At 33.8% G+C, this 24822-nt stretch overlaps 1 protein-coding gene across 2 annotated transcripts in view; it reads right to left on the bottom strand.

Moving 5' to 3' along the window:
- Window positions 1–263: 263 nt before the first annotated feature.
- The window catches only part of LOC141498451 (uncharacterized), a 167329-nt gene continuing 142770 nt past the window's right edge, over window positions 264–24822 (bottom strand). For both annotated transcript variants that reach the window (XM_074201645.1, XM_074201646.1), the window contains one exon: window positions 264–482. In XM_074201645.1, coding sequence (XP_074057746.1) covers window positions 355–482 — 128 coding nt within the window. In that variant the 3' untranslated portion in view covers window positions 264–354. The remainder of the gene's footprint in view (window positions 483–24822) is intronic.

Raw genomic sequence — 24822 nt, forward strand, 5'->3', positions numbered from 1 at the left:
AAAGCTGCCTTTGAAGACTTGCCCACAGTCATTTAACTGGGATGTTTCAGAGGAAGAACTTGAACTCAGGTCTTCCTAACTTCCAAGGCCATTTCTCCTAGATACTCAACCACATTGTCTGGTTGAAGGATATCAAGGATATTATAAGATAATATGGATAGCTCAGGAGGATAAGACTTGGGATATGCTTTTCCATTGTGGATTATTTTATAGGATATTTGAAGGATAATGCATTTTGTTTTTTCTCCTTGCACAGTACGAAATTACAGCTGGGAACGTTCCTTTAATTATCTAACTTTCCTTTGGGCAAAAGTATTACAGAGTAAAATGTTAAGAAGAAAGAAGGGTACATCTTCATTTTTTCTCTGTGCTTCCTTTTAGATAATACTGGGCACTTTGTATCTTTGCAGTGAAAATTTTCTGGAACTCCCTCTGGCTTGGTTCTTTCCAACCTTCTGTAGAGCAAATATGCTTGACAAAATCTGCATGGGGAAAAAAGAAAATACAGAAAGATTTTACTTGAGGTAAAAGTAAATTGGATGTTTTTATGCCACAACTCATAGGCACACAAGAAAATCTATTCCAAAGCACAGCATCCTTCAAGTTATACCAGATCATCTAAATGGCACAAAAAAAGTGATGACATATGTGTCTCAGGACATGTCCAAAATGCTTTGGTCATTCAAGAAAAATTCAAGAACTAATAATATTTATCCAGAGGATGATCTAAGGTATAGAAGCAATTAAAAAGTTTCAAAATGGATTATATAAAACTTGCAAACTAAAAAAAAAGCAGTAAGAGGAAGGAAACAAAATGACAAAAAATCCAAGGGCATTAATGAAAAAAATGCAAAGGAAGGTGGCCTAGGTATACAGAATCTATTATAAAATCACAATCATCTTAACTATTTTAAACTGGTTAAGAAATAGAGTGGTGAATCGGTGGAATAGATTAGGTACAAAAATGTTAAGTTTCTGTGGTAATTTACTGTTTGATGAAACTCAGAGTCCAAATTTTAGTGATATGAAGTCACTTTTTCACAAAAAACTGCTGGGGAAAACTGAAAAATAATATGACATAAAGTAGGCATAGACCAACATTTCATATTCTTTACCAAAATAAGAATGAAATGAGTACATGCTTTAGGCATAAAGGGAGATGCCATAAGTTAATAGTTAGAAAAAGGAATAGTTTATCTGACAGTTTTAAATAATTTATCTGTCAGATCTATGGAAAGAAGAATTTTTGTCCAAAGGTGTGACAGAGAACTGTATAGAAAGCAAAGTGGATAATTTGTATTATATTAAATTTAAAAAGGTTTTGCACAAACAAAACCAAGACAACCAAGACTAGAAGGAAAGTTGAAAGCTGGGAAACAATTTTATAGCCATTATCTTTGGTAAAAGTCTCATTTCTCCAAAATTTAGAATAAATTGATAAATGGTCGAAGGATATGAACAGGCAGTTTCCAGATGAAGAAATTAAAACTATATAATGCCATATGATAAAATACTCTTAATCACCATTGATTAGAGGAATATCAATTAAAACAGTTCTGATGTATCAGTTCACACTTATTGGCTAATCTGACAGAAAAGGAAATTGGTAAATATTGGAGGGAATGTATTGTCTGTACAGTTGTGAATTTTCATTTTTTTAAATATCATTTTTATTTTCTCATAGTTTTTCCCTGTTGTATTGATTCTTCTTTCATAACATGATGAATGTGGAAATATACTTAACTTGTATAATCTATTTCAGGATCACTTGAAATAGGGGAGGGGAGGAAGGTAAGGAGAAGAACAGGAAACTCAAAACTTTACAAAAAATGAATGTCTTTATATGTAAATTAATTTTTTCATTAATGCCCTTGCTATTCTTGACTTTTTGTTCCTCTTCTGTTCCTTTCTTTTACTTTTTTTTTACTTGTAAGTTTTGTATGATCAGTATGAAACTTTTTAATTGCTCCTATATTTTAGATCATCCTCTCGATAAATATCATTAGTATTAGAATTTTCCTTGAATTACTAAAGCATTCTGGGACTGAGAACTTAGCACCCTGAAATTTACTAGTTCATTTTCCAGGGGACCCAACTCAAGCAGCTGAACTTGAAGTAAAAGGGCAGACTGGAATTCAAGTCTGGCCTTTGTCACTTCTCCCTGTGTGACCTTGGTCAAGTTGCTGAGTCTCTTTCTCAAATGTAAACCCTTTGGTTTACATTTGAGATGATTTCCAAATTCCCTAGAAAGAAGCTCCTGATAGTAAGTTGAGGATGATAGGCTTAAAGATACTGTAAACTACTCTGACCTATGACAGATTTCCATCAGGATCTTCAGTCCAGTTCAGAGAGTTCTATAATGATCAGGTTAGAAGTCTCTGAGTTAACATTCCTATCTGCTTGTTGTACCTCATGAAATCCATCCCCCATAAACTTACCTCTTTTTTATAGATCTATTCCTTTAAATACTAATATTATTGTATCTGGGGATCCACTATGAGACATAACTGTCAATTAAAAAAATTATATGAACTATAATCTTATTTCCACAAATTGCTATAGTTTCATCAATGTGACCCTAATTGAAATTTTCTTGACAGAGATATTGCCATTTCCTTTTCCAGTTCAATTTACATATGGGGATTTTCCTATAATATCATAGCTAGTAAACAACTTGAGTCTGGATTTCAATTCATGAAAATGAGTCTTCTTGACTCCAAGTCCATTGCTGTCTGCATTGAAATACCTTGCTACCCTACTGAACTTAGCAATTTCATTGTTCCCATAAATAACTCATTCCAGGTTTTCATTATGTCTCCTGAATCCTGAGGATTTATCACATCTTAACATTTCACATTGTAGGTATTAAATCAATAACTTCCATGTGGATAAGAAGTTATGGTGTTAGGGATGGAGTTCTAGAATCAGGATAACCCGGTTTGGATACCCCCTCAGACTCTAAGAAACTGGTTAACTTATGAAAAAGTTAACATATAAGTGTTAGCAAGGTACAGTGGAAAGGACAGAGGAACAAGTCATTTAATCTCTATGGGACTCAGCTTTCTCATCTGAGGGAGATAATCTCAAAAGTCCCTTCCAGTCCTAAATCAATGAGTCTCCTCATATAGAGGAGCCATTGGCTTATTCTCTTTTTAAGTGCTCTTGTCACTCTCAAAATGTCAACTTCCTAATCTGTAATATTGGGATAATAATACTTGTACTATTTCACAGGTTCTCTAGGGTTTGCACATGGTAAATATAATATTATATACAATGTGAAATTACTGAAATAATCAACCAACATCCAGACATGAATGGACCTTGCAATATGTCTGTAAGTTGTTCTTGGTTTCTAGAGAAAAGAAATAAGGCTGTCACCTTTCAACACACCAAAAGTTTTCCCCTAAGTGGTAAATAACAAATTTCTGGTCAGATTATTATATGAATCTGAGAAAAGAAAGCTTTTTAGTGGCAAGGATATTGCTCAATGAATAGGGCTGGATTTGAAGTCAGCAAAATTTGGGTTTGCATCCTAGCTCTGACACAAGTTATGTAACTATTGACAAGATGTTTAATGCCTCTTTAGTTCAGTTTCACTCCCTGTAAAATGGAAATAATAAGTTTGGTGCCTTCCACATGGGGTTGTCATAAGACTCCGATGAAGTAACATTTGTAAAGGATTTTGTAAACCTGAAAAATGTTTTATAGATAGATGCCAATTATTTGTTTTATTTAATTTTCTTTTTTGTTTTTTGTTTTATTTTTTAAAATTTATTTTCATCCATATGCACATGTATATTTTTAAGTTACAAAAGTTCTTTCTACCCTCCCTTCCCCTTCCCCTCAGTGGCAAACAGTCAGGTTAGCATTGTACATACCTATTTTGTATAAACATGTTTATAATATTAGTCATTTTCAGTATGAAGAATTAGGATTAAGGGAAAGAGATACTTAAGAGATATTTTTTATAGTATCTCTTTCCCTGAAGAATTAGGATACTATAAAAAATATCTCTTAAGTATCTCTTTCCCTTAATCCTAATTCTTCATACTGAAAATGACTAATATTATAAACATGTTTATACAAAATAGAAGAATTAGGATTAAGGGAAAGAGATACTTAAGAGATATTTTTTATAAAGTGTCATCAGATTCTAAAGGACTGGTTTTTCTTTTGTTTTGTTTTATTTTTCTTCCTCTGAATTTATGTAATTTTCTAACAAATTGAATACTAACTTAAATTTCTCACTATACCTGTAAATAAATGGTCAATTCTCTTTTCTATTCTCTCTCCCTTCTCTGTTTCTCTGTCTTTTCCTCTCTCTCTCTCTCTCTCTCTCTCTCTCTCTCTCTCTCTCTCTCTCTCTCTCTCTCTCTCTCTCTCTCTCTCCTTATCATTATAGTGGGAAGGGAAGAAGAGGAAAGAAAGGAAATTGCAGCATAGGAATAGATGAGAATTGCAGAGCAGGATTTTGGTTAATTCCTCTCATGTATCTTCAAGACTGCTTAAATTCCAGAATGGTTCACTCTAGAGATTTTATAGATACAGCTATTCTACTATGATTGAGATCTACATCCCTTTAAAAACCTTAGACAGATGGTGATAGTGACACAGAATAGAATTATGTGTAAATTTATATACAATCATAAATAGAAGCATAGTTAGGGTGTGTGTTGATCAAAGAGAAGGGATGGGGTGTTCTTTTAGATAACTGGATGCCAGAAAAAGATGTTGGAACAGAAGTAGAGAGAAGGAAATCTCTTTTGACTCCCTGAAATGAAGTGATTTAAAAGTGCCTTGTGGGAGGCAAAGGAAGAATTCAATGCCATGTCTTAAGAGGTTCAGTGACTCTAGTTGTAAAACATTGTCAGGAAAATGATTTAATGAAGTATTTAGAAGTATCTAATATGTGGAGAGCAGTTTAACACAGAGATAAAGAACTGAAAGGAGAGAAATTAATTGGTAATGAAGAGTAGATGTTTTAATTTCTTCTCTTTGAAGATAAAGACAAATTTTTCATACTGAATTGTTTCATTAAAATCTCTGTACTGAATTTCTTTAAAAAGTTTACCACCAGTCACCAGGTAAACATGTAGTTAATAAACTTTTAGAAAATAGCTTTTCTATTTGTCTGAGGACACTAGAAATATTTCTTCACTGAACTAGTCAGGATTCTGGAATAAATGTGCATCTAAGCAATTTCTTTATTCTTCAAAGACCTCTTTTAATTCCTATTTTCAAAACACAAGCATTATTGTGCATTTAATGCTTGCCAAAATTTTCTTCCTTGAAATGAAAGCTGTTTTGACTTTTATGAGTTCAGAAAAGCATCACTACCTACGTCAACAGCTTGTTGTTGTTTTTTAACCAATTTAATCATAAAATGGGAAGAACGACTTTGCTACTCTTGAGGGAATTAAAACATTCCAAGCTGAGAAATTACATGACTAATTTTATCCAAGCAAATGTTTAAATTTAATGTAGAATTTTCTCAAAGTAACAGCACACATAAACTTTCTCATCCAACTGACTTTAGCAGTACAATTATGTCCCTTCAGAACTGAGGCTAATGCTTTTGGAATGTTTATATATGGAGGTACTTTTTAATAGTGTTTAGTTATAATCTTCCTCCACCTTTAGCTAACCAAAGACTGGCAGAAATAGTGCTTTATTGGAGCCTGAAAGGAAAAGATTTAGAGTTGACCTGGTCTACTTCATCATCTTACAGGTATAGAGCTGAAGGTAACTTGGACACAAGGAGGAAAATAAATGGGAAAGGAAAGGAAACAAATGGAAGGGAAGAATAAGAAGAAAGGGAAAGGGTAAAAGGAAGGAAAGAGAGATTGAGAAAGGGAAAGAAAAAGGGTGAAAAGAATCTATTAAGGGAAGATTTATTAAGTGCTTAACCCTTTTCAAATATTATCTCATTTAATATTATTTATTTTTTTTTCATCCATATGCACATGTCCATTTTTAAGTTACAAAATTTCTTTCCACTCTCCCTTCCCACCCCCCCTCCCCTCAGCAGTGAGCAGTCAGGTTAGCATTGTATATACATATTTTTGATAAACATGTTTACAATCATTTTTGGTACGAGGAATTGGGATTAGAGGATAAGGGATAATTTTTATAAACATCATTTTCTGAAGAGTTGTTTTCTATCTATTTTGTTTTTGTTTGGTTTGTCTTACTCTGGATGGGGATAACATCATCCATAGTTAGTCTAATACAGTTAGTTGTCCTAGGCTCTCTGAAGTGTTGAGAGGAGCTGTTACAATCAAAGTTGATCATCTCACAATGTTATTGTTAATGTGTATAGTGTTCCCTTGGTTCTGCTCCGTTTGCTCAGCATCAAATCCTGTAAGTCATTCCATGCTTCTCTAGAGTCCGACCATTTATGGCTTCTTATAAAACAATAATATTCCATAGAATACATGTACTATAACTTGTTTAGTCATTCCCCAATTGATGAACATTCCCTCAATTTCCAATTCTTTGCCACTAGAAAAGAGCTGCTATGAATATTTTGGAACATGTGAGACTTTTCCCACTTTTTATGATTTCTTCTGAATATCGACCTAGAATTGGAATTGGTCTGAACTGGTATGAATATTTTTAGTGCTCTTTGGGCCAAGTTCCATATTGCTCTCCAGAATGGTTGGATCTGTTCACAACTCCACCAGCAATGCATCAATGTCCCAATCCTCCCATAACCTTTCCAACATTGATCATTTTCCCTTTTTCTCATCTTGGTCAATCTGAGAGGTATGAGGTAAGGTTGTTTAATTTTCATTTCTCTAATCTCACTAAATCTTTACAGGAAACTTAGAAAGTAGAAACTTAGAGAGAGAGAGAGAGAGAGAGAGAGAGAGAGAGAGAGATTAAATGACTTTCCCAGACTCACACATTAAGAATCTGAAGCTGAATTCAAACTCGGATCATTTTTGCTCCAACCCCTGCAATCTGTCCATTCCATTATTTAGTTACTCTTAACTAAATACTCAACATCTTCAAGTCTGGACTTTCCATCATGAACTGCCTACTCTTCTGGATTTTTCTTTAACTGCTAATGATGCACTATCTTCCATATTATTTTACCTCCCTGACTTGTGATTCTCCTTTAAGCATTTATCCTGGTCCCCTGTTGACATAAGTTTAAAAATTCCATTTTTTCTTTGACCTTTATTTTCATTCCTAGGATCACAGACATGGATGTTTGGAAAATGACCTCAGAGGCCACCTAGTCCAACTCCCTTCTTTTACAAATGTGGAAGCTGAGACCTAGAGGGTTTAAATGTTACATAGTTAAATGTTCAAAGTTACATAGTTAAGTAGCAAAATCAAGACCAAACCCAATTCCTCGGACTTCTAATTTGAAACTTCTTCCACTGAACCCTCTTTCTTATCTTCCTACAATCATCATTCTCATCATTTTTATATAAATCATATCATCAATTTCCTATTTGGCTTTTCCACTTTTACAAATTGCCCATTCCCAAAATTATTACACATAACAGACCAAGATGAATCTTTTCATCTCTTGATTTTTCACTCGATTGAAATTATATACTCTCTTGATGCAATCTTAACTCATATATTAATCAACAATTATTTAATGTTTAAATTATATATATATATATATATATACATACATACATACATACATACATACATACATACATATACTCTACCGGAGATGCTCTGAGGAAAATAGAAGGGTAAGATATGAGATCCTTATGCCAAGAGTCTTAGGTTCCAGTTGGGAAAACAAAGCTAAAATACATAACTGATAAGCACACACTGAAGACATATGATAATTAAATGATAAATTATTTGACATGAGTTGTAGGCACATGAAGAAAGGGAGATTAAAGAATAAGCTCCCTTCACCACTCTTCTTTTCTCAAAGTTTTTAACTTTAACTTTAACTGCTTCATTTATGTTGTTTTAGTCAGTATGTTTATATTTCTCATGCTTCATGCCTACTTCACCCTATCAGTATATATTTATGTATTTTTAATGTATATATATTTATATTTGTAATATGTATATAAATATTTTTATGCTTCTCTAAATTCTTAATTTTATCTTAGCATACTAGAAAATAATGTGATATTACATTTTTATAACAACTTTTCCAGGTATTTCTCAAAGGGTGTCCAATTTTTTTTATAGTTCTTTGTTGAAATTTATAAAAAAAGAGTCATTCCCCAATTGATAAATGATCAAAAGATATGGACAACTTTCAGATGATGATACCAATCTTTAGATCATTCCTTAAAAAAATCTTAACTCACTATTAATAGGAGAAATGAGGGCTGGAATAATTCAGAAGTATTACTTTATATCTATTGGATTAGCTAATAGGACAGAACAAGAAAATGACAAATGGAGGAGATAATAGGAAAAAAAGACATTAATGCATTGTTGGAGGAGTTGTGAAAGGATTCAATTCTATAAAGCAATTTGGAATTATGCCCAAAGGACTATAAAACTTGGCCTATCCTTTGACCTAGAAATGCCATTGCCAGGCCTATATTCCAGAAGAAATGAAAAACAGGAAGGAAAAGGATCTAAATGTATAAAAATATTTATAATAATTCTTTTCTGGTGGCAAGGAACTGTAATTGAGGGGTGCCCATCAGTTGGGGAATAACTGAACAAGTTGTGGTATGTGATTAAGATGAAATGCTATTCTGTTATAAGCAATGATGAATAGTATGCTCTCAATTAAAAAAAAAGCTTACATGAGCAGCTGATATGTACTATGTACATGAAGGGTGAAAGGTTAAATTGTGATCTTCCCTATGAGCCATCTTGGTCCAAGGAGAAGGAATTTCCCGAGCACACCGAACAGGGCATGATTGATCAAGACATGTTCTTGGGGGAGTTCTGGGGAACATTCTTAGTGAACATGTTTTGGGGTCCACACTTGGGGACTCTGCTTGTCCCCGACTGTGAAGAGAGCAATTGTACTCAGAATCTGAGGGAGCTTTGGCCCCAACTTATAGATCATTGAGTTCAGTCGAGAGCCTGTAAACCCTTGCATCTGTGCCACTTTTGTGTGAACATTATAAAGGTCTTATTTGGGAAAGTGGGCTTTGGAAGTCCATCCTTTCGGAGAAGATGCCCTTCCAAAGGGACTTTCTCAATTGAGACTCTGGAAACTGAGTCATGAAGTCTTGGGACTTCCCCAACCAGATTTCCAGGTTTGTTGGAACCTCCTCAGTTGGGAGACAATTCTTTCTCTTTTATCTCTTATCTCTCTTTTACCTATGCTGATGCTTCACACATTTGTAAGTGTATATATAATCTTGAGTTATAAGTATTTTAATCATTAAAATTCTTATTAAAAGACTTTAAAGAGAGAACACATGTCATTATGAGACAGTTTCAAATTGATTAAATTAAAAGTCTGTACAACATGTAACTTTTTCCATTACAATGCAAAGTAACAAAAATGGCATAGGATGATTAGCTGTGAATGACTTAGCTTTTCTCAGCAATGCAATGATCAAAGTCAACCCTGAAAGACATAGGATGAACAATGCTATTCATCCCAAAGACAGAGCTGATGGTGTCTGAATACAGACTGAAGTATACTTTTTAAACTTTATTTTTCCTTAGAGTTGCTTTTTGCGGGGTGGTATGTTTACTTTAACAATATGACTATTGGGGTTATATTTTTTAGCACCATAATACTATTTTGTCCTTTCACTCTCAAAGAAGACCATGGCATCAGGGGAGGTAAATTAGATTTGAATGAGGGGGCGCTGTACTAAGTCACCAGCCTCACCTCCTCCAGAGTCATCTAGGTCCAGTGGCTGGATGTGAATCTGGACAGCTGGAGATAGCCCTGAATGCAGGGAAATGAGAGTTAAGTGACTAACCCAAGGTCATTTAACTCTAGTTAATCTAATAAGAATTGAGTGTCTAAGGCTGGATTTAAACTCTCCCATCCTCCTGACTCCAAGGCCAGTGTCTTATTCACTGTGTCACCTAGTTGCCCTTCATGACTATATATTTTAACCTATATCAAATAACTTGTTTTCTTAATGAAGGGGATTGGGGTGGGAGGAAGGGAGAGAATTCAGAACTCAAGATTTTAAAAGTGAATGCTGAAATTTGTTTTCCCATTTACCTGGGTAAAATAAAATTAAATAAAAATATAGTTCTCTGTTAGCTTGAAGAGAACTTCTATGAATATATTCAACATATATATATATATATATATGCATATTTGCATCTTTAACCTCTTTGAGGCATTATGGCTTTGTGTAACAATGATAATAGAAAGGGCATGGACAAGTTAGTTACTTTTCAAGAACAATATCAAGTCATATATAGAGCCACTGGGTCACTTTGCAGTTCCATCAAGTGCCTGTTTTCCTATAATGCTTCAAAAATAGACTGTTATCCCATTTTGTCATCTTTGATCATTTACTTTACATTAGAGTTTTTATTTCTATTCCCTTATTTGTTAATTTAGTTAAAGTATGTTTTCATATCATCATTTATAATTTGCAGTTCTTAAAAAAAATTCAAGTGCTAAGTTGTCAAAAGACATGAACAAAGGATTTTCGAAAGAAAATTGCAAAATATTCACAATTACCTGACTTTCCCAAATGTTGAATGTGATGCATATGAATAAATATAAACTGTAGCAAAGTGAAGCATACAACCAAAAAGCCAATATAACTATTGACTAAAACAAGGTAAATAAAAACAGGAACAACAAAATCAAAACTGAATATTGAATAAATATAATAACCAATTTTTGACTCAGAATATACCACTATTCCACCTTCTTTGCGTGATAAAAATAGCTTTAGAATTAATCAATGCATTAATTTCCTGAAATCCTTTTTCTCTGTTGTTATGAGTATGTATGTATATATGTATGTATGTATGTAAATATCTAACTATCAATGTTTATTTTAGTAGGTAGGGGATATATTGGCAAACAATTGTGCTTTAAAAAATCAATAAATGTCAAAATATTTTAAAAAACCTTTTCATTTGTAATACTTTAATTTACTGGGCAGTTAATTTTGGTATGACATATGTGTATGTATAAATTTCTATGAACACAATATGTTATATATCTATATGTTACATTTGTAGTAATTCCTTTGATTATTTGGATATCATACTTTTATCAGTGATATATAATTCTAATATTTCTGTACTCTATTTTTTCCTCTTCTGATTCTGTAATAAATGATAATATTATTGAGAAAAATTTTGAGGTCATAGGCCCAATCTGTCTATTTTATTATCTTTATAATCCCTTAATTGGCTAAAAATCCAGTTATCCTCAACAAGTCACAGTTGTTAAAGGTTCTTGCTCTTTACTTCTAATTATTTTATGACATGGCTTGTTAAATTCAATTCATATGCAATGCCACAGTTGTCTGTGAGATTATGTTATAGTGCTTTATAAGACTGATTTACATTTGATCATTCCACATCCTCACTCTCTCTTCAAACAACTCCACCAGTTTACTTTAAAAACTTTTTATTGTCATTAATAAATGATTTGCTAAAGGCCTCCCCTGTTCAGTCATCATTATCTTTTAACTGTTTTCAGCTTTTGATATAGCTGTTCACTTCCTACTATTTGATTCTGTTTTCTCCTGTGACATCTCAACAAGGATCAAGAAATACTTCCTACAGGAGGTTAACCATAAGCTCGCCCTAGAAAGATACTATGCATTCTAAAAGGGACAGATGAGGAGGGAGACTACTTTAAGTATGAGGGACAGTTGTGCAAAGGTAATAAGTAGGTCAATTTGACTAGGAAGGAAGAGAGTTAATGAGGAATAAATTGAAATGAGCCTGAAAAAATTTATTGAAGGCTTGAATACCAGAGGCTAAGAAGTTTATATTTCATCCTATAGGCAATAGGTAGCAATGAAGATTCTTGACCAAGGAAATGGCATGGGTAGGGCTATGCTTTAGGAACATCAATTTGGTTACTGCGTAGGGAATCAATTAAAGACAGAAAATCCAGAATTGGGGAAATCAGTTTGTTTGCTAGTATAGTTGAAGCAATAGGTGATGGGGGAATAACTTAATGATATCATGACAAATAGAAGAAAAGAGAAAGAAATGTTGTAGATGGAAATTAGAAACATCTTAAAAATGGATAGAGAGTAAAGAGTTGATAACACAAGCTTGAAAATCTGGGTGACTGAGTAGGATAAAATAGGGATGTTAAGGAGAAGGGTGAACATGAGGACAGGTTCTGATTTAGGTATGATAAATTTGAGATGTCTTTGACATATATCCCAATGAAGATTTGAGCAAGCAGTTAGTTTTTTATACAGGAGAAGGATGAGAGATGATTATGTAGGTATGGAAATAATCTGCATAAAAATGATCATTGAAAGCAAGGGAACTAATAAAATAAATGCTGCCAAAATTAGAAGGAAAGCAGAAAGCTGGGAAACAGTCTTCACAACTAAGAGTTATGATAAATTTCTCATTTTTAAAATATGTAGAGAATTTCATCAAATTTATATCCCTAATTGATAAATGGTCAAATGATATGAAAAGACAGTGTTCAAATGGAGAAATTAAAGCTATATAAAATCATAAAAAAATGCTTCAAATCATTATTGAGTAGAGAAATGCAAATTAAAACAACAATGAGGTATCACTTCACACCTATCAGATTGACCAAGATGAAAAAAGGGGGAATGATCAATGTTGGAGAGGTTGGGGCATTGATGCATTTCTTATGGAGTTGTGAATGGATCCAACCTTTCTGGAGAGCAATATAGACCTATGCCCAAAGAGCAATAAAACTATTCATATCCTTTGACTCAGTAATTCCAATTCTAGGTCCATATCCAGAAGAAATTATATAAAAAGGGAAAGGTTTTACATGCTCCAAAATATTCATAGCAGCTCTTTTTGTAGTGTCAAATAATTGGAAATTGAGGGGATGCCTATCAACTGGGGAATGGCTAAACAAGTTATGATACATGAATACTATGGAATATTGTTGTTTTATAAGAAACCATAAATGGTCAGACTCTATAGATGCATGGAATGATTTATGAGATCTGATGCTGAGTGAAGGGAGTAGAACCAAGAGAATATTGTACACATGAACAACAACATTGCAAGATGAACAACCTTAATGGAAGTTGCTCCTCTCAGCAGTCCAGAGAGCTAGGACAACTGTATTAGACCAATTTTGGACTATTTTATCCCCATCCAGAGGAAGAAAAAACAAAACAAAACAAAACACACACACACACACACACACACACACACACACACACACAGACACCTCTTCAGAATCTGATGGACACTTTATAAAAATTGTCTATTATGTCTCTCTTTCCCTTAATCCTAATTCCTCATATTGAAATTAACTAATCTGTAAACACGTTTATCAAAATATGTATATACAATGCTAACATATTTGCCACTGGGGGGTGGAAAGGGAGAGTGGAAGGAAATTTTGTCACTTAAAAGTATACATGTGCATATGGATGAAAATAAAGAAAAAAGTATGGAAAAAAGAAACCAAGATAATTGCTGAGATCACCAAAGAGAGAGACAATACAAAGAAGGAAGAGGGCTTCAGAATCTTAAAATACATCTGTATATAGAATGACAATTCTTCAAATGATACAAAGAAGTGCTTAGACAGGAGAATGAAAAGAGAGTTGAGTAACGAGAGTATCTAGGAGGTGTTCATGTGATCAAAAAGGTCAAATACTATAAAGTCCAAAAATGAGGAACACTAAGATGAATGGATTTAGCCACTAAGAGATTGTTGGTAACCTTGGACCTGGCAGTTTCATTGGAGCTGTGGGTTCAAAAGTCAGATAGCCAAGGGTCAAAAAGTAATTTATGTGTGAGGAAATAGAAGCTATAAGTGACAAGTATTTCCCTGCAGGTTGGCTATTAAAGGAAAAAGAGATATATCTTTCTTGAGGGGATGACAGAGTTCAATGAAGTTTTCTTAAGTTTAGCAAAGACCAGAGCATCCAGGCAGCAGAGAAGTCCAAAAACAGGAAATGATTTAAGATTAAGGGAAGAAACAGCTTGGGGAGGGGTGCTGAAAAGGGCAAGCTGTATAAGAAGACTATAACAAAAGAGAAGAGAATCATGTTAGGCCTGAGATTGTTTAGGGAAGGAGCCAAGCCTAAGAAACCTGCATTTGGGGATATCAATAATAAGTAGATAAAAGTAGTTTTTTAACTTCTCATATGTACTCAACTGTGATTTAGTCCACTTGCTACTCATACATCATAGATGTAGAACTAAAAAAGGACCTCAGAGGCTACCCTAGACCAAATTTACACTTGAAGAAACTGAGATTCATGAATGTCAAGTGGGATTAATATCTCCAGTGTCAGAAGTAGAATGTAAATCCAACTTCTCTGATTAGTAAGTCTGTATTCTTTCTCTACTATCATGCCTTTCCCCAAGATTTTAACAGAATAATATCAGGTCATCATCTTCTGTGTCACTGGCACCACATGCAGCTGTTTTATTTCTCTGCTTGGTTCCAATACAGCCCCTTGATCTCACATTAGTTCTTGCAGTAACCTTCAGTTTTCCATCCTGTCTTGTTTCTTTGGTTCAAAGAACCAAATGGTGGTAATCTATGAGTTTGCTTCTCACAGGAAGCCTTTCCTGATTAAATATAAGGAAATAATGGATTCTTAACCAAGAATCCAAAATCTATTTGAGCTGAAAAGGCTAGTTAGGAGTACATTAATGCAATGAATAAATGATCTGCTATCACATTAAAGTAATGGAAATGTCTCAGGAATCTTCTTTTTTAAAGAGTGCATTGAACTCTGAGTCAACTTGGCCTCAAAAAAATATTTATGGATCCTTGACCATTATATTTCATTCATACTCTGTAATTTGAATAACAAAATTTTGACTGTTTACTGAACTTTTGGTCATCCACAATTCTGGGATCTTAGTGTAACTGAAAAAACCTTCCTACTTTGGGCTTCAATGCACTTTGATGTCCAAAAGTCCATTTTACTACCACAGGGTAACTATAATATTCAATCCATTTTGGAGTCCTCACACTCACTAACTCTTAAAGGCAAGTTTGGCTGTACTAAGACTCCTATCAAGGGATGTAGAATCAATCAATCAGCCATTCAACACCTATGTGACATGTACTATTCTCCCCCCCCCTTCTTTCAATCTAAATCAGAATTGGAATATTTTCATATATAAATCAAATAGTCATTTTGACTACATTTTACATCTGATTAATAATTTATTCTTTTAGATGTAGCATTAACATATTAATACAAATTAATCAATTGTAATGATAAGTTAGAGGCATAGTGAGATAAAGCAGATCTTTCAAGTTACTGGGAGAAAACAGGAAAATGGGATAATTTAAGAATCTATGATTCTGTAATGGCCCATCATCACATATAAGCCACTCTAGTGATAGTTTTTGCTTTGCTTTGTTTTGTTGATAAAAACTGAGGATAAGAGATATTAATAATTTGTCTCTACCAGGTAGGATTTATATTTTTTTACAAGGCAATGGGGCTAAGTGGCTTGCCCAAGGCCACACAGCTAGGTAATTATTGTCTGAGGCCAGATTTGAACTCAGGTACTCCTGACTCCAGGGCCAGTGCTCTATCCACTGTGCCACCTAGCCAGCCCTTTAAGGTAGGATTTAAACCCAAGTTTTCCTAGTTCTGAGCTCTATATTAAGTAACAGAAGACCTGGAGCAATTGAGGCTCTCTGACTTTCACTAGCACAAAACCTTATACAAATCATTTAACATCTTGTTTCTTTCTCTGCCCAATGGGAAAAATCATATCCCTGTATATCTCACTTGATTGTTGGTGTAATAAATAATGTGAACAAATAATAATGTGAAAGTCTTTTGTAAACTATAAATGTAGAATCTTAAGTCTAACAGAGTATCCCAGTTTCAAAGATTATTGCCATGACAGTCAATATAACACAATAGTCCTAGAGATAGGAGAACCTGAGTTCTTAGTAACTGTGTAATTCTAGGCAAGTCACTTAACCCTGTTTGCTTAGTTTCCTCATCTATAAAATGAGTTGGAGAAGGAAATTGAAAAAAAAACTCTAGTATTTTTGCCAAGAAAACCGCAAATGGGGTCAAAAGAGTCAGACAAGGCTAATAAAACAAAACAACCCCAAAACCAACAGTGACCCCCAGGTAATTTTTTAATATTTAATTAAAGAGTTACTGTAAATCATTTGAGGAGAGGTTTTTCCACAACTGGACTTCCCCCCCCTACCCATGAAATCACCATATATACGAAATGACACACATGTGCTATGTTAACACCTGTGTTTGCTATCAGAGAACAAAAATACTGTCAGACTCTGGCACAAATAAATAGTATGAAAGCTGCAATTAAATGAGAATTTCTCAAAGTCAACATGCTTTCGAGATCAGGCTGGACTAAAGAAGAGCTAGTAATTTATTGTCAGTTTGATTTATTGCATAAGCAAAGTTCTTCCAGGTTCCCAAGTCTAGAATTCTGGAGTCTTTGTTCTGCTTATACACAGTTCAAAGAGAAGGGTCCTCCAAAGAACCATTAGAAGCTGCCTGAAGGGACTTGCTGTAAGGGAAACCAGGAGATAGCTGGCAAGACTTGTCTATGAGAAAGAGTAGATGTGGCTTGGCAGGAAGGGCCTGGAAAATGTGAAACTGGGAAGGAGTGAGACAGTGTCAAAGTTAAGGCTGTGTTTATGAAATGAAGTTAAAATTATGGTACTACCAAACCTTTTCCAAACCAAAGGAATTAAAAGCATGGGGAAAAAACTGACTTTAGGAGATTTTAAATAAATGTGCTGTCTTCCTAGAAACTAGCTGTTTACAGCCTTCACCTGTATATTATTTGCACCTTTGTATTATAATTTAGGTTTATGGTTTGTGTTTACAGATTTATTGCAAGTTGCTGTAAAAATGAAATGGGCATGTATTTAAACATAGAGGAGTGAAACTGAAATGGAAGAGCATATAGATAAAAAAGAGAGAATGCAAGGATTTTATTTATGGTCTAGATACTGTATATAGAGAATGGGAAATAAGCAAGGCAAGAAGTATTCTATGAAACCTTTTATTTCCTGGTGATAACAATATTTAAAATAAAAGATATGTTCATATACACACTTGCATCTGCATATCTGTATACATATACATGCAAATAGATAAATATACATATAGTATATATATATATATATATATATATATATTACATATGAATGGATATGTATTTATGTAGTTTTATAAACACTTCATCCCTAGGGGAAAACTTCTTGCCTTACTCACTTCTCATATCCTATTCTAAAGTATCCAGGGAATGAATATTTATGAATATATGCATGTATATGTACATATGTTGATATAAATATATATATAATATGTGTATATATACTTCACGATATACTATATAATTTAAGAGTTTATTTAGATTCTATTTGGAGATGTTTCTTTTATATATATACAAATAGTCATGATCTCTGATTTAGGAAAATTTTAAGAATATGAAGTAGATCACAGAAGAAAGTAAACAAGTCTGCTTCACAGTCTAAAATATAATTCAATTCACATTAAATGTCTACTTTATATGCAAGTCAACAATAGGCACTGGGAAAAATAGAAGGATGAAAAAACAGAACATGCAATATAAGAAGAGATGAAACTACACAAATGAGTGGAATACAAGCTAGAACATAACAAGGGCATTGGTGGAAATCATTATAAAAAATCAGTGATCTTTGAGAAAATGGAGGAATTTGCAAGCTGACAGGACTTAAGCAGGTTTCATTGCTATTGTTCAGTTATTTTCAGTCATGTCCAATCCTTGATAACCCCATTTGGGGTTTTCTTGGCAAAGATATTGGAATGAGCTGCCATTTCCTTCTTGGGCTCACATAGCTAGCAAGTTTCTGGGACATGATTTGAACTCAAGGAAAATGAAACTTCCTGAATCTAGGCCTGGCACTCTGCATGCTATGGTGTCACCAAGTTGACCCTTAGGCTTCATAGGGGACACAATAATGGGTCTGGATCTAAGAGTAGAATTTCATGAAGAAAAAATGAGAAAAAATATTTTCTAGGTATGAACAATAATTTAAATTATATCATGGAAGTGGGGAAAGAACAGAAAAAGTTGTATAATTAGCTAGTAGTCCAGTTACAATGGAAAATGTTGGATATTACAAAGAATAAAATAAAACTGGAAAGATACATTGACTTCATAAATTAGAGAACCATGTCAAGTTAAGAATTTCATAGTTTAGTTATAAAATGTCATAATAATTTACAATATTGAATGTATGGTATTTTTGACATGTTTTAAAAATAAAAACTTTTATTTCTTTCAAAATGTTAATATCTTATTACTCTATTTTATCTATAGTTTGAAGAGTGACTAAAGGTTTGCAGAGAGATGAAAGGCATGGTTAGACCTGTGCATTGGGCTGATTATCTGAGCAGTTGTGAGACTTGAATTAGAAAAAAGAGAAATTGTAAGCAGTTTTCTGTCTATGAAAAATTATATTTATGTGATTTATTTAGAATCAGTCATTTCATCATAAATCTGGGAAGGTAGCTTCAATTTCCTAACTCTTAGATTGAATATACAATGACTTAGATATCCAACTATAATTAACCTAATTATTTCAATCTTAACCACCTAATCACAACATTGCATAGTTATTTTTATGGACACCAGTTGAAGGATGCCCCTTGCAAACCAAGCTCAAAAAAACACATATCAATGCTTATTTATTTTGTATAAAGATAATCTAATTCTAGTTCTTTTCCATTAAATAATGCAACAAATTCACATGGCACATTAGATAAAATGTAGGCCATAGAGTGAAGTTTGAATTTCACCTTGGACATGTATAAGCTTTATGAACATGGATATAATTATGTCTCTTTCAGCTAAATGGCATGGTGAATAGAATATTAGACCTGGATTCAGGAAGACCTGGGGTCAAAACCAACATTTAGCTATGTGACCCTGGGTAAGTCACTTGACCTCTGTCTACTTCAGTTTCCTCAATTGTAAAATGAAGATAATAATAGTACCTTTCTCATAGATATGAAGATCAAATTAAATAATGAGTTATTAGTCAACTTGTCAGTCAATAAAATGTTTCCTAAGCTTTTGATATGGGTCAGTCGGTGTGCTAAGTTCTAAGGATACAAAAAGATGCAAAAGATAGTCCCTGCCTTCAAAAAGCTTACAAACTCATGGAGGAGACAATATAAAAAATATATGTCCAAAGTAAGCTATATAAAATAAATAGCAAATAAAGAAAAGACACCAGAATTAAGAGGAATGGAAAAGGTTTCCTTAGAAGACAAAATTTTAGGTGGAAATTAAAGGAAGTCAGGGAAGCAAGTAGGCAGAAATGAAGAGGGAGAGCATTTCAGGCATGGGAAATGGACAGAGAGAATACCTAAGGCCAAGATAAAAGAATATCTAATTCATGGAATAGCAAGGAGTTCAAACTCAATGGTTTGAGAAATGTATAGCAATGAGTAAGGTATAAGAAAACTGGAAAGGTAGGTTAAAAAGGCTTTAAATACAAGATTTTGTATTTGAGGCTGGAAGTGATAGGGAGTCAGGGGAATTTATTGTGTGAGACAGTAACATAGTTGGTTCCTTGCTTTAGGAAAATAACAAGTTATTGAATGGAGGATGAATTGGAGTAGAAAGAGATTTGAAGCAGACTGATTCATCAGCAGGATATTGAAATAATAATCCAAAAGTGAGATGATTTGAGCCTGTACCAGAGTGGTAGTAGTGTCATAGGACAGAAGGCAGCATATTTGAGAGATGCCGGAGAAGTGAAATTGATAGGTATTGGCAATTGAACATGAGGGCAAGAGGATGGAGATGGTCAAAAGAAAGATATACATTGTGAACTTGAGGGAATACAAACAGGGAAAGTATAAGGTAAAAAGAGGTTGAGTGAAACAATGAGTTCAGTTTTAGAAATACAGAGTTTAAGATGTCTATTCAATTATTTTCAGTCATGTCTAACTTTTCATGAACCATTTGGGGTTTTCTTGACAGATATATTGGAATAGTTTGTCATTTTCTTCTCCAGTTCATTTTTACAGATAAGGACACCAGATTAAGTGACTCGCCCAAGGACACACACAACTAGTAAGTGTCTGAGGCCAGATTTTGAACTCAGGAAGATGAGTCTTCCTTATTCCAGAGCCAGAACTCTATCTGCCTGCCACCAAGTTACCCTTAAGATGTCTATTGTATATCCATTTTGAGATATATGAAAAACAATTAAAGATGTTATTAGATTTACTCAGTACCTACTCTGTGCAAGATATTGTGCTTATGATTTTGACTCTATTTAAGCAAACATAGTTCATTTAGGTTTTTATTTCAACATGAACTTTTAAGGGCACCTGAAATTTGGTCCTAAGAATGTATTCAAAATTCACCTACATTTGGATCCTAGGTCCTAAATGACAAATACTAGAGTTAGTGTGGAAAAGTGAAAAGAAAAATAAACCTTTCTCATTGAAAATTAAGGAAGAGCTGAATTAGAATGCTGGCACTATTATTCACTACTGTCAGTGTCCTATACTAACCAAGGATTAGAGTTTAATCTTTGATGAGCAAACTAATCTGTATGGGTCTCAATTTTTGTTATCTATAAAATCATAGGATTATAATAATAGAATTGAAGGGAATTTTGAGGTCATCAAATCTATACCCCTCATTTATAAATTAGAAAAATTGAATTCCAGAGAGGTAACATGGAGTTGTCTTGGTAGACTTGAAATTAAGATGGCCTGGGTTCAAATTCCACCTCAGATACTTACAAGTGCACAACCCTGGTCAAGTCACTTAATTTCTCTATGTATTTTTCCTCATCTATTAAACAAAGAAATTCAGATTCAATGGCCTCCAAGGACCTTCCATATGTACATCTATGAAGTTTCACATATCTAGTTATCTTCATTTAATCAGTTTGGATTTGTTGATCCGTAAAGTCCATTTCAGCTTAAAGATCCTGTTTCATTCTAGTAACTTGAAACAGTTAAACATCTTCCTAAATGTCTAACCTGCTTAAAGGAAACAGTACTTAGGCACCAAGGTGAGGCCATTTACAAAAGGAAATTAAGAATGTGGTAATGTGAGAAATATAAAGGTTTGGCAAAGAGAATCAGTCAAGGGAATCAAAATTGGGTAGAAAAAGTTCCAATTATTAATTTGAGAAAATCAACTAGATTCGTGTGTTCATTAGCAGTATAGAACATAAGAAACAAACTGGCTAATATGAATAATTAATTTTGGATAGCACTGTGGATATCAACTTGCTTTAAAATACCTTAATGAATTTAAATGCAATAAATGTTTACCTTTTGTGCTACTGAAAGGAAGATTGGGTTAGGTTCTCTTTAATCTGACTTGAAATCACTGAATTGATTCAGATATTCTAGTTAAATATATACAAGCAATTCAGATAGAGTCAGTAGTATGTCAAGCATGTGGATTGATTAAAATTCCTGTCAAATTAACTGATAAAAAAAAGAAACTAGATTGTATATTTTGATCTTGTCCAGGCACAGCCTCAGAGAAAAAGCAAATATTTATTGCAGCCATAAGGGAGAACTCCCAGGATCAAAGATTGAGAGCTGGAAAGGACCTCAGAAGTTATCTAGTCTAAAGCCTTTCATTTTACCAGTGAGGAGATTAAGGTTGGAAAGATGGAGTAATTTGCTGAACAACAAATAGTTCATATCAGAGACAGGACATAAGGCCAAGCCTCATTCGTCATATTATTGGGACATGTCAGATCTTCTAATTGGGGCCAGTGCTCCTTTCAAAGTTCACACTGTTGGTTCAAAGATGACTAGTTCTTTCCTTAAAAAAGTGCTGGTGTATACCAGATGCATTCTGTGTCCTACTGGATGCCTTAGTAGACTGAAAGAGTCTCAAATACAGTTTTTTTCCCCTGCATCAAAGTTTAGACACTTGGTACAATATGGCTCATTATCTCAATTTATTTCAATATCTATTGAGAAAACAGTTTCAGCTTAATTTGACAACTTTTTTTGTTTCTTATTTTCACAGCAAAATTTTCCCACGCACTGTAACCTACAACCTATTCCATATTCCCTCTGTAATGGGGTCTTGAAACCTTCACTGAATCCATTAGTTAAATCAGTTCTCCTTGTTGCTTTTGGAAATAGACATCAGCCTTTCTCTCCCACTGGGGGTGTAGATAAACATTCCTCTCCATTTCCTTCAACAAAGCATACAACTCTATCCAAAGGGAATGTTTTCTTGTTCATGCATTTCCAGAAAATGCATTGAAATGAAGCAACCATAAATGGAATTCAGTGAAAATTACTCTCCACTGAAAATACCTAAATCCAAAAGATGAAAAGGGCTCACAGGCCCTCTTGTTCAACCTGTACCTTAATAAATGATCATCTATCCTTCTTGAAGACACACCTAGTTGTGTGCCTGGAACCACATATGATTTAAAATATACTATACATATAGACATGCATGGAACATCACATAGGTATGTTAAAATAATCTGGGAGATCATTTCCTTTCAGCCTGCCCATTTCAATTAGTAATAGATAGGTAGACAACTTGTAGTCCATTTGGGATAAAATATCAATCATATGGCAAAGGATAAAATAAAATAAGAATAGAATGATAGGTCTGAATCATATTAAGGAAATAAAATGCCCTGTTGGAGTAACTAAAGAATTTTGATCAGAGGGATAATGTAGTCAAAATTATACATTAGGAAGATTGCTTATAGAGGTAAGGGAATCTCTCTCTCTCCTTTCTCTTCTCCCCCCACCACACACACACACACACACACACACACACACACACACACACACACACACACAAACATTTTTAAAGGTTCAATACAGAGGAGGAGAAAGCAGAGTATAGGGCTGTTGTAATAAAGGTAAGATGTGATTGGAACCCATCGACCAATAAAGATGTTTTCAAATGTCAACATAAACTGATGAAGCTGCAATAATATTCGGAAGAATTTCCATACATAGTTATTGTGTAACAGGACACTAAAACATTTGTCCCATAAGAAGTGGGAAAGGTCAATGGAAATGCTTTCCACTGATTGCCTACATTTTTCCTATGCAACAAGTGCTCTCTATTGCCTATATAGTATTGTGCAATAGAATTTACATATACATATGTGTGTGTATATATATATATATATATATGTACACATAAAAGCAAATGGAAAATGACACTTATGAATCATGATGCTTTAGTGCCCCAGTTATTATTTGCTCGCTAAAATTTTTTTCTTTTTTGGTTTAACAGCTAATTTAAGTATGTGTTCTCTATTCCAGGGAATATATATGTGAATATAACCTGATCTCCAGGGGAGATAGTATTTTATTTTCTTTTTATACTGTTTTTCTTATCTACAGTTATCTCTTCCATGTTATGACATTGTGATTTTGATATAACACAGGTCAGCAGAAGAAATTAAACAGAAATTTTTTGAGAGTTTTGTGGAACCTGCAGACAATATGTGAAGGTCGGCAAATGACACCGAGTTATGACCAAATAACCCTAATTTTACAATAAGGTATTGTTAAAGACACCATAAACATAAAATGGAAAAATTCAGAATTTTTATCTAGTATGAAGGGTCAAAAAATTTTACTTGATTTTCTAGGTCATAGGGGCACCAAAAGAGCAAGTTGAAAATTTCATGTATAAGGGGCTATAGTATCAACATTTAGTATGGTTATTTCCTCTCCTCTAACATTTTTATTATTTGTCAGTTATTTTCGGTCATGTCTGACTCTTCATGGCCCTATTTGGGGTATTCTTGTTAAAGACACTCAAATGGTTTGCCATTACATTCTCTAGGGTATTTTACAAATGAAGGAACTCAAAAAAATAGTTCAAGTGAATTTAAGATCACACAACTACTAAACATTTAAAGCCAAATTTGAACTAAGGTTTTCCTAACTCCAGGCCTTAACATGTCTCCTTAACATATCCCTCCTTATTTCCAATCTGATATCTTCCTAAGATCAATCAAGCTCAAGGTTCCCAGAAATGTGAAGCCTAGGGTGGGCAGTATTCTCAGTTTGGGGGAAGCAATTCTGATACAGGCATTGGATCCTTAGGGAATGGGAAAACAAGAACAGACTTGGAGATTCTTAAAAGATGGGGTGGGATACTAAGTCAAATAGTGTCTCTCTCTCTCTTTCATAGGTTTTTTTTGTCTCAATCCTATAAAACAATCAAGGAATATCATTTAGAAGAAACATCAGATATCATCTAATTCATCTTCTACCCAAGTGAGAAACCATCCTACAGCATCCCCAACAAATATTTATCCCACAAACCTCAGGTGCCAAAATTGCTAGAATTCTGCAAACTACTCCCTCACAAGACGGACTGTTTTACTTTGAGAGAGTTCTAATTGTTTGAAATCTCTGAGTTGAAGTATTCATTCATGATCCTAGTTCCAATGACTGGGACCAAGAAGCAAAAATGAGTATTATGCATGGATGAATTTTTACTTTCCTCCAGGCCAAAAATTCCTAGTTTTATCAATGAATTCTCATATAGCATATGAGTTTGAGGTCCCTTACCATCCTGGTTTCTTTCCTCTATATATTTTCTAGTTTAACAGTGTTCTTTCTAAACTGCAGCATCCTTAATTATTTCAGATAATACTTCAGATGTGGTCTGAGCAGAATAAGTATGGCTGCACTTTGACTTCCATAATTGTGTTTACAATAATTTTCTTTGCAACTTGAGATGGTA

Source organism: Macrotis lagotis, chromosome X (assembly GCF_037893015.1).
Source record: "Macrotis lagotis isolate mMagLag1 chromosome X, bilby.v1.9.chrom.fasta, whole genome shotgun sequence".
NCBI classification, from domain to species: Eukaryota; Metazoa; Chordata; class Mammalia; order Peramelemorphia; family Peramelidae; genus Macrotis; species Macrotis lagotis.